This window comes from Castanea sativa, chromosome 1, assembly GCF_040712315.1.
Source record: "Castanea sativa cultivar Marrone di Chiusa Pesio chromosome 1, ASM4071231v1".
NCBI lineage: Eukaryota > Viridiplantae > Streptophyta > Magnoliopsida > Fagales > Fagaceae > Castanea > Castanea sativa.
This window is the reverse complement of record NC_134013.1, coordinates 79,712,957-79,724,159: the sequence shown is the minus strand read 5'-3', so window position 1 is coordinate 79,724,159 and position 11,203 is coordinate 79,712,957. Positions and strand designations below refer to the sequence as shown.

General features: G+C 34.0%; 1 protein-coding gene across 1 annotated transcript; it reads right to left on the bottom strand.

Annotated features, from left to right (window-relative positions):
• Positions 1-638: 638 nt before the first annotated feature.
• On the bottom strand, positions 639-4,902 carry LOC142644293 (putative protein phosphatase 2C 27). Its single transcript, XM_075818939.1, has 4 exons — positions 4,562-4,902; positions 3,169-3,366; positions 1,952-2,163; positions 639-1,534 (listed from the first exon to the last, which is right to left on the bottom strand). Exons 1-4 carry the CDS (start codon positions 4,649-4,651, stop codon positions 973-975), a joined length of 1,062 nt encoding a protein of 353 aa, XP_075675054.1. The 5' UTR covers positions 4,652-4,902; the 3' UTR covers positions 639-972.
• Between the last annotated feature and the right edge of the window lie 6,301 nt (positions 4,903-11,203).

Genomic DNA, 11,203 nt, shown 5'->3' with positions numbered 1-11,203 from the left:
TTGGATCGAATTCAAAGCGATGCTTTCAGCTCTATTTCACTAGTTCTCCATACAGGCCAGGTGAATGTAGGAATCGAAGGTTTTCATCTCAATTTAGCAAGCATTCAATTCATAGGTGCAAGGATGCTTTCTATGAAGAACGCAGGCAGCAGGGTGCTAGAAGTGTAGCCTTCTATTTTTGCTCTTTCCCATGTGGCACAGCATTTGTAGGCAAGAATAGACAGGGAGTGAAACTCATTGCTGGTTGCTTGTTTCACCACCATAAATAGGTTCAATTGCCAGATGCTAAGCACTTTTGGAAGCTCTACACTCGGCATTTTCCAAAGGTTTCTGAAGGGTTATAGTTCTGGAGCAGCAAGGAAACAATAGATCTTTGTTAAGGCAAATGACAAGTCATTGGCAGGTGAAGGGAGTGATCAACGATATCTGATGCCTCGCTCGAAGAAAGAAGATTTCTTGGTCATGTGTCTCAGTCTAACCTTCTTGTTGATACTGTTGACTGTCTTCAATAACTTTAGTTTAGTAGGCAGTAGCAGCTTTAAGGGGCCCGATTTCACCCTAGTCCATGGGTGATAGAAGAATATTGAAAAAAAAAAAAGAAAAGGTAAAAACTTGTTGGTCACCAACAAAAAGTTTGATGACTACAGAATAATTGTATGTACATTAGTGTATACTTCGAATTAATAATAGTACAATTCTCAAATCATCTTGTTTACAAGTTGGATTTCCCTCCCCAATTTTAACATATTGCAAATTATGATTCCATGTTTTCTTCTCTTTCCTTCCTTCTCAGGAACCAAATAAGGCATCAATGAATAAAGGTGTAAGGAAAAGGCAGTTCCAATTCCCGGAAGAATATATATACATATATAGAGAAAAAACTCAAGATAAGAGCCGACAAATCAGCTTACTATTATTGGTTGACTAGTTCTAACCTATGCACACCAGGGATTTAAAAAAAAAAAAAAAGGATTAGCGATCTAACAGGCCTCTAAGATTCTGAAGGCCTTCGGCCGATATGCTTCTCCTGACTCTTCCCCTTTCTACCACTACAGGCGGTGGTGGCTCCATATGAAAACTTACAATTACAACAGTCAGATTGTCAGTGGCTCCCCGCTTTATTGCTTCCTCTACTATTTGCTGGCAGCACAACTTCACATCATTGTGCTCTTGGAGTCTCCTCCGGGCAAAATCTACACAATTTTGACTAATAAACACATCCCATATTCCATCACTACCAATTATCAAAAACTCATCTTCCTTGGTCAGTGTCACCAATTTCAGTTCAGGTTCAGCACTCAATGGTCCAAGATTTTCGCCCATTCCCTTCATTCCTTCAAGGTGCCAATCACCTAATGCACGAGTAACACCCAACTGACCATTGAGGTAACCATCAGCAACATATCCACCCAAAGATTCGATCCTTTTCCTTTCTTTAGTGCAGCCGGGTCTGTGATCTTTTGACATTTCTATAGCAGTTCCACATCGTGACAACACAGCCCGGCAGTCCCCTGCATTTGCCACAAGCAGAGACCTGTCCAAAATATTTTTGTATTTTAAGAATGAAGCTTAGTATAAATGTCACTCATAAGGACTTCTAAAAACAAGCTACACTATGCCATGGCTTCATATATGTGAAAAGGAAAGGTTAAGCATGCACAAATGGAGACAGTATAAGCAATTCCTTAAAGAAGAAATTTTTTTAATTCATCATAGTGACTAGTGAGCCTCTTTTATTACTACAACTTACAATTATGACCAATAGAGGAAACCAGGCTGCACCAACATCTGTGTCTCTATTTTGTTTCATTTTTCATATTTCATTTTTACTCCTTTTTATTTGGCCCTTTTTCATTTCAGTACCTGCCGCTCACTCCGCCGTGTCACTATGCAAGAATGGACAATTTTGAAAATTATACCTAAATCAAAGGCCAATCAACACTGAACTTACCTCCCAAATATCATTGCAGTGAGGGCAGTTGTCCCAGAAGACAGGGCAGACTCAAGAGAGCATGTCTTTGCAAATGCTGCGTCAGTCTCCATAAATGACCTTGTAACCACCTTCTCAAGTTCTAAAGGGAAGTCAGCATCCTCAACAATTACTCTTGGCAAATGGTCGCGTACAAATTGTGCTGCACACTTTCCATCATGCCCATCAAATACCTGTTTTTCAAACCAATAGCTAAATGTATGTCAAACATCTGAATAAGATGTCTAAAGTAATCTATGTGCTAGTTCCAAACTGAATGATACTTGTTCAGTCAAATTTTGAACTAGTAGGTTTTCTCTGCTACTCATTCCCAACTCTCAATAGAAAAAAAAATTACCTACAGTTAAATTCACAACCCTAAGTTTCTTCAATGCATCTGCCAACATTTGACTTCATGCGAGCTAATCCAAATAGGTCAAATTTTGGCCTTTGACATTTATCAATAGTCATTAGTTCTTTATTCATATGGAATGGTTATTGCTCACTACTGAAGTTTGCAAGCTTAAAACACTTCTTAATTTCTGGGTAATGGATACATATGAGACAATTGAAAGTGATCTAAAAAGTATGTGATATGATCATTCATAATTTGAAAGTGGAAGTAAGAGACTTTTCAAATCAAAAGCAAATCACAGCTACACATTTCATATCTAAGATATGATCATTTGCAATTCTCAAATATCAAGTGCTTTCAAGTAATGCTAAGTTATTCATCAAATTAGCACAAGAACCCCACAATTTATTTTTGGTCCACAAAAAATTATATGTACACCCTCTAAATTTGAGGTTGCTTCTAAATTGGTCCCTTAAGTTGCAACTACACTCTCAAGTATTACAATAATATCAAAATGCCCCTTCCATTTACATCTATTAGGCTCTTATGGTTAACCCAGACAAAAATGATGTTGTTTTTAGGTGGGTTAATGGCGAAAATGACAAACCATAATGATGGTGTAAATTTCAAGTTTTGAAAGTCAAAGAACCAGTTTAGAAGCAACCCCAAACTTGGATAGGGAAAGTGCATTTTAGCCTTTCTCTATGTATAGGCAATGACTGTTGAAACTTCATAATCTCACATTAATCCGTATTTAAGTATGTAATTCTTGTGAAAAGTCCAAATGGTGTAAATTGTATTTGGTAAACAAAACACAGATAGTTTAGTAGGTATGAGAACTTACACCATAGAAGGAGATAACTTCATCACTGTACGAATTAATACCGAATTTCTTAGCCAGGTCACCAATGCAGATGTGAGTATCCTCCATATAGTCACGACCCCCTATATCAGACCACTCTCCTGACCGAAGGGAAGGGACAAAGTTTAACAGGTTCTGTTTTCTCTCTACAACTGCTTTGTCCTCAGAAATGCTTTCCAGCTGAAATAACCACACCAATATGGAATTAGAAAGAGAACAGGAAGTATCCTAAAAGATACTTGGCAAGAAAGATAAGGTAGTATGAAGTTATAGAAATTACTAATGTGCCCAGATAAAATGTATCCATTTTTACTTATGTTGAATTTTACTGCTCAGCGTTGTCTTCTCCAGAAAAGGTATGGTTTTATTAATTAGATAGAAGCATCTGGCTATCATAATTGGAAAGCAAATGCTCTTAAAACAAGTGCAACTATGGAAAGTTTTTAGAAAAGTGAACCTTTAGAAGAAGCAGGACAATCAAGAGTCAACACAATCAGGGGGCAAGTCTAAGTCAGGGTAACTATATTAGGCACCACTTATTTTCTTTATCCATTAGTATCAAAATGATCAATAAAAAATTCTCCACATTAGTCAAAATATAAACCAAAAAAAAAAAAAAAACAATCTAGAAAAATCATCACCATCCAGCTTTAAAGAACATGTTAAGGGGCAACCACCTTCCTGTAGAAAACTGTCTTCCAATCAACCACAGCCAGAATAAAGAAGCAAATAAAAATTTAATACGAGAAAAAATTTAACAGGATACATTGATGATCGAGCTGAACTGGAAAAAGCAGCCAAGTTGAGGTGAATTATGGGAAACATGATTGAATAGCAATAATTTCCTAAAGAATACAGTACCAACTGGTAACTACAGTAAAAATTTGAAGTGGTACAATCTCCGTCGAATTGAAAATTGGTAAAAAAAAACAACTCATTTTATACAGTGCAGAGCTACAAAAATGAAAATGGTACCCCATATAAGCCCAAATAATTTCAGACAGATGTACCGGCAATAAACCTCTAAATTTCACAGAGAAGTAAACAAAAATAAATAAGTAAATACGCTAGAATAATTCACATAAAAAAAAAAACCATTTACAAAAACAAAAACAAAAAAACCATTATCAATCACCAATCACCAATCATATGAGGAAACAAATACACAGAACCCAGTTTCAACCAAAATGGTCTTCAAAAAAAAAAATATTTATAATTTGGAAAAACCCTGAAGAAATAAACGATAGAGGAACTGAAATCTTAAAGGAAATGAACTTTCAAGACAGAATTGATCAGAGGAACTCATCAAAGGAGATTCCTTGTCCCACTTCTCTATCTGGGTATGCAACACTTCAAAATGCAAAGGACGTGTCACCTTGTTGTTGTTGTTGCTGCTGCTGCTGTTGTTATTGTTGTCCATATCCTCAATCTCCTGGCCAACTTGCTCAGCGTCCGGGACACACATGATGATAAAGATGGTAGTGGTGGTGGTGTTAGAACTAGAGTAGTGGTTCAGTTCCTAAGCAACCTCTTGTTTGTGGGTATCAAAAGTAACACAAAGCAAAGACACGGAGAGAAAGAGAGACAGAATCAAAGAACAAATTATATGTGGGAGAAAAGATTCTATAGAATATGTTGGGAGACTTGTTTAGTAGTTGTAGTGTCACATAGAAAAAGAGAGAGAGAGTGTGAAAATTGAGAGCCGTTAAATTCCAGATTTTTCTATGAGAGCGTGGCTGAAAAACTGTTGGTTGGGTTATTATAAAGATAGTGCTTTTGGTTTTGCCTTGCTGCGGCTTGCAACTGGAAATGTCTTTTTCTTGTTTTTCTTAGGAGAAAGTATATGTCTAACATTTTCATAATAAATTATAAGGGCTAAATTATTAGCGGTATTTACTTGAATCTATTGTTTAAATTATTTTTTTGTCTAACAGCCTGTAACAACTTGTCACTTAGAATTTGTTGTGTAATGTTGTGGACATAATATTTCTCTATATATATACCATTAATGGGTGGCTATGCGGTTTCTTATGGGCACAAGCATCCCAAGTAATTTAGTCTCAATGATTCCTAAGTATATGCATATGACCTCTTTTTCTTAGGTACTCATTTTGTATGGGCCTTTAGTTTAATATTTTTATTTAGCAGACATGGTTATTAGCAAGAACTTACTGAATTTATCATCGAGGCTCGTAATAAATTAGAAGTTGCTCCTACTATTTAGCCTAGAGCCCTGAGCATTGTCTAAGGATGTGCTACAGGAGTAGCTTGTTACCTTTTGAGGAATTGCCACAATATGAGCATTCTTCTTAGAAAGAATTATTGCATTAGAATAATGGCTAGGAGGATTAAAAATGCACTATAGCATTAAGATTTCCAAGGTTTAACTTGGGTTATATATAGAGGGAAATTGATTTTTAAAAATTAATATTTGTTTTCTAAGGTATTTCATACATCCTTCCTCTCGTAGTATGTTGGCTCCATATAATTTTGGATTTACACATTGTAAGAGAGAAGATGTATATATCAAATGCATAAAAAATTATTATTCTTCTTCAATGAATTTGTAAATAAAATCTTAACTTATTGTATCCAATAAGATACATAATAATTGGTATTATTTGACTTGTAGCCTAGATTGTTTGTTGATCTACTTATCACAAACTCTTGCTATATTTTTTTGATATATTTCTTTGATTATAAATTAAATTAAGAAATTCCAAAATCTCATTCTTAGTTCTCATTTTGAAATTTTTATTTTGAAAAAATAAAACTCAAAATTTTTCCTTTGAATTATATTTTACTAAAATTAATTTAATTACCATGTTCGGTTTAAATTTATTAAATTTTATGAATATTAACTTCAAATTTTAAAAGTAGGATGACTTTGGATTACGGCTTGCGCTTATAAAATCTATATTTTATTTTAAAATATCCCAACCGCTCCATATAACTTTATTAAATAATACTCACCAATCACTACTTAATTACTTAATCCTTCATCATGCCTTATAAATTTTGGCGCAAGCACAAAATGGTGATCATTTTTCTTGAAGAGTTGAATTTTTAAAATTTTGAATTCAATGTTGTGCCAAATTAGGGGTGTCCAACCTAGTTGTCCGCCCGACCAACCTACCAAACTTGACTGTACTTGACCCATCACCACTTGATTAGACTGCTCTAGTGGTTGGATGCTGGTCCTGACCTTTAAAAACCTGATGTTGGCGGGTTAGCTGTGAGTCTCCTTCTCCAAAGCCCGTGAAACTCAAGTCGGCTGAAATACATCAATTTCGACAATTTCTCAAGCTTTCTAGCTATATTTCTACCTAGAATAGTGGATTTCAGAGACTTACATAGTTAGATCCGATGGAGATACACCAGATTTAGCAGACATTCATTAGATCTGCATGAGTTCTTCGCATTATTCGGTTGAAATCTCTCCGGATCCGTCCAGATCTTCGTCAGATCTGGCAAGATCTCACTGGATCTTGGATGGATCCAGCGAGATCTCACCGCTTTTCAGTGATTTTTAGCTTCACCTAAAATCGACCACCACCTAACTTTGACCTGAACCAACCAACCCAATACCCTAACGTAGGGATGACAATTTTGCCCCGCCTCGCTTGACATGCCCCTCCCCGCTTCGCCCCACACAAGTTTTCCCCACCCCTCAAAAGTGATGGGATAGGGATATGGCAAGATTTTAGCCATGCACCATAAGGTGAGGCAGAGATAAGTTTAGACTTTTTAATCCCAACCCACTCCGCCCTATCCCATCCTCACCCCGTCCTGTATTGATAAGGGTTAAATTGTAAATTTTTCATACCTTAAAACCTTACTATTTAACCAATCATATTACCAGCTTATTTTATTCTACTCAACAAGGCTTTCTGCCTCTCTTTTTTCTCTGGCAATGTTGGAAATAAGGTACCAATTTTAACATTTTCTTTTGTCTTTATATAAACTAATTTATATATTATTGAATCATTAATTTTGTATTTGGAGATTTTTGTTTCCGTTGTGATATTGTCTTGTTAAACACTTTCATAATATTATTCAATTTTTGCTAAAAATTAGTTTAATTTTATGGGATAAATTTATTTGTAATTTCAAATATATTTTTATTACTAAAACAGGTTTTATTAAAAACAATTGTAATAGTTGTAGGCAAATTAACAAGAATGAGAGTTTTACAGGGTGGGGTGAGACAGGCTATGCGGGGCCCCAAGGGATAAGGATGGGGTAAGAAAATTTTTCTCATTATGCGAAATGGGGTAAGAATGGAGTAAAACAAAACTATATGAGGTAGGGGTAAAGACCCCATCCTTTGAACCCACTCCGCCTCGTCCCATTGTCATCCCTACCCTAATGAGTTGGATGTAGGTTTGGAAATTCCCTACCCAATCTTATTGGATCGGTTGTAGATTGAGCACGCACCCAACCTAAACCAACCCGTGAACAACTTTATGCCAAATACCATTTACTATTATGATGCAATAGAATTATCCGTGAATCATCTAACGAAGAGGTAGTTTAAGGATTTAAGCACCTAGTAGAAAAATGTAGATAGTTTAAGATTTAACAGTTTAACACGTTATTAAGTTAAAAAATAATAAAATAAAATAAAAAATCTAACACCCAATCTATAATTTCTTGAAAAGTCGGTAGCATATCTAAGATGGGAAATGTGATGAGCTTGACTTCAATCATTGCTTCAGAATTAGTCATCACGTACAGGACAATTTGTTTTTAACGTGCGTCATAATTGTAGGATCGACACTTCTTTGACTTCTTTTCCAACACATGCTTAAAAAGTGTAGGATTCTTTCCCAAGATATAAGCAGCAGCAGTTGTTTTTGATATGGTCATATGGGTATAGGATTTTTCATTTGTTTTTGTCTATTTATTTATTATCATGGTCATCATTCTTATTTGCATTATTATGTATTTATGTTGGCAGTGATATATGGGTAAGAAGTATTACCTTCATAATATTTTTATAATATTTTCGCAACATATCATAGGTGGTAAATTGTTATCGGTTCTAATTTGAACTCACCACTAAAATTCTTTTTTTGTCCACCATTTATAGTTAATAATAAACTACCACTTAAGATTTATTATAAAAGTGTTCTGAAAATATTATTGAACATATTATTTCTCTTTTGTAGTAATACTTTGGATTAAATAAAGTGTTTGAGTTTGGTAAAAGAGTGTAACTAAGTGTGTGTATTTGTCTAACAGTTAATTTGTTTCTAAAAAAAAAAAAAAGGTTTAGAGGAGAGAAAGTGTCTGAAAGATCCTACTATTTTCTAAGGTTTATCGGCTTATTGGGGATGGGGAAATTCTAGAAAAATATGTTGAATTTTTGGTAACAATACCCAAAAACTTTGAGAGAAGAGAGTCTGAGTCATGGTGACTTGTGGATGGGGTAACATATTAGATGCAAACTTTTTAAATCTCTTTAAAATTAGTAAATTTTAGGTATAAATTCTTAGATGCAACACAGTGAAACTTTCAATTCAATTCAATTCATTTAAACATACAGTTGTATTGAATTTAAATATTCTTAGAAAATAAAATCATATTTATGTTCCATTAGTTAACACAACTATGCATTAAATTTTGAATTTAATTGTGAAACCTTTTTTTTATAGAAATAATTGTGAAACCTAATATACAATATTTAAAAAAATTGTACCCAAAGTTTTGTAATTTCAATGTTGGGAAAGAAACTTATACCAAGTTGGGTAAAATGAAAGAAGAGGAAAAATAAAGGAAATGGAGGAGTGGAAAGAATAGGAAGGGATATTTTCTTTTGCATGTTTGGTTATCAAGGGAGAAAAAGAAGAGAAAATAAAAAAATTATGGGAATCCAAGTATCCAACACCACCACTTTAACACTAGGGCCAAGAGTCTTTTAGCTTAACTTGCCTCTCCTAGTTGTTCTAATGGAGATATCCAAAGTTTAAATCCCCCTCCCTCATTGGTAAAGAGAGTGTGTAGGGCTGTAAATGAACCATATCGTTCATGAATAACTTGGGCTCAATTCGATAAAAAGCTCATTCATGTTCGGTTCTTTATAAACAAGTCAAGTTTAAGCCTTAGTTTTAGGCTTGTTTGATGAAAAAGCTGAGTCCAAGTAAAAAAAATTGTTCGTGAATAAGCTCGTGAACAATAGGGCTCAATACAAACATGCGGAGCTTAGGCTCGTTTATAACTTGATATATGTTTACTAAATAAACTCATTATTATGACATTACACAAATCTTAATAAAAACATAGTCCATATGAGACCACTTACCACTACCCGTTAATTTCATTCTTCTAATTTTTTTTTAACACTCCCTCTAAACTGACCACGGAACACTTTTAGACTTAAGTTACATAATATTTTTTAATCCAAGTCGGCCCATGTATGGCTTTTCCCCCACCCACAATCTTTTTAAATTTGTGAAATATGTTACTATGTTAGTCTTTCCTGTTCAGTTACAAATGTAATTCTTTCTAGACTTCTAGTATTTGCCTAACTTCACAATCTAGTTTTATAAAAGCTATAACTTCACAACCTGGTTCTATCAAAACTAAGATTCTTACTTGTCACTCTCAATGTCTCTATCCAATGTCTATATTTTGCATTAGATAATGCAATTCTTTTAGATCTCAAGCTAAAAAGCTTGACTTGAGCCCGAGTTTGAGCTTGATATTAAGCTTGAGCTTGATATTAAGCCAAGCCGAGCTCAAATTTTTTGGCATTCTCACAAGTTCAAGCTCAAACATTGTTTTTAGGCTTGTCTCAAGCTCAAGCCAAACTTGAACATTTGATTTTTATTGATGAGTCAAGCTTAAACATGCACTACTTGGCAAAACTTTGCTCGTTTACAACTCAAGTGTGTATTGTATGTAATATAACTTGTCTCGCCCTCATTTAAAAGTTACTATGACTTTTAAATAGAGTTTGTGGTATATCTTTATGTTAAAACCTCATTCTCTCTCCCATGTATGTGTGTATATTTCCCAAAAAAAAAAAAAATCAAATTTCCCAACTATCAAATTATCAAAAAAGAAAAGAAAAAAAGACACGTCACTCTATCTTTTCTTGTATATTCCTCATAATTAGGGAGGAAACCAAACAGTGGATTTTCGAGAAAATTGAATTCTTCTATTTTCATTTCTCTTCCCCCCCCCCCCCTTATTCTCCTCACAAGAGAATGTCCTCATATTTCCTACATTTTCTCTTCCCATTTTTCTTTCCCACAATTTTCCCAAACAAAATGAAATGATCACAAGGACATTTTAGTTGCCAATCATAATATCCTTGTACGATATTGGGTAAGAGTACTTGATTAATTTTTTTATATAATTGAAAGTTATATTATCAAGAATTTTGTAATTCAACCAAGACTTCCTAATATTTCTAACAGAAATGTTAGAGTTTAAAACTTCAAAATTCTTATTAAAAACAAGAAATATATATATATATATATATATATATATATATATATATGTATGTATGTATGTATGATACGAAAAGATCCGATTGAAAGTGTTCAATGGAAGATGACATGAGAGAGCAATATTTAGTAATTAGAATTCTTTCTCTCTCTTTTTGTGAAAGGGAGAAAAGATTTCTGTTTTTTCAATATGCGAAAGGTGGGGACTCCTTAAGTCCTTATTCATCAATCACTTTTACAAATATACATGAAAAAAGGAACAATATTGTTCCGAATCCCAATGGTCAAAAGGCAGAAAAAAAGAAAACGAAAAGGCCTCTTCTCTTTTGCTATATATATATTCTGGTAATATTCCTTTTCCTACTATTATTTAACAACTGCTATCCTACAAAATTGTCAAGTTTGATTGAAATTTGACGAGTTAATCATACTATAACAGATTAACTCAAAAAGATTAGGTGGCTACTTTAGCCAATGCATCAACACATTTGTTTGTCTTTTTGTAGATATGTTGGATTGTCAGTTTATGTAATTTCATTAATAAAAATATAAAATATGTAGTA

What these genes read in the sequence shown, in the direction of transcription:
- LOC142644293 (XM_075818939.1), bottom strand. Translation starts at nt 4,651, where the DNA reads ATGTGTGTCCCGGACGCTGAGCAAGTTGGCCAGGAGATTGAGGATATG. An exon ending in GCAGCAACAACAACAACAAG is followed by an intron (nt 3,367 to 4,561) that starts GTGACACGTCCT and finishes TGGTTATTTCAG; the next exon opens with CTGGAAAGCATTTCTGAGGA. An exon ending in AAGTTATCTCCTTCTATGGT is followed by an intron (nt 2,164 to 3,168) that starts GTAAGTTCTCAT and finishes TTTGAAAAACAG; the next exon opens with GTATTTGATGGGCATGATGG.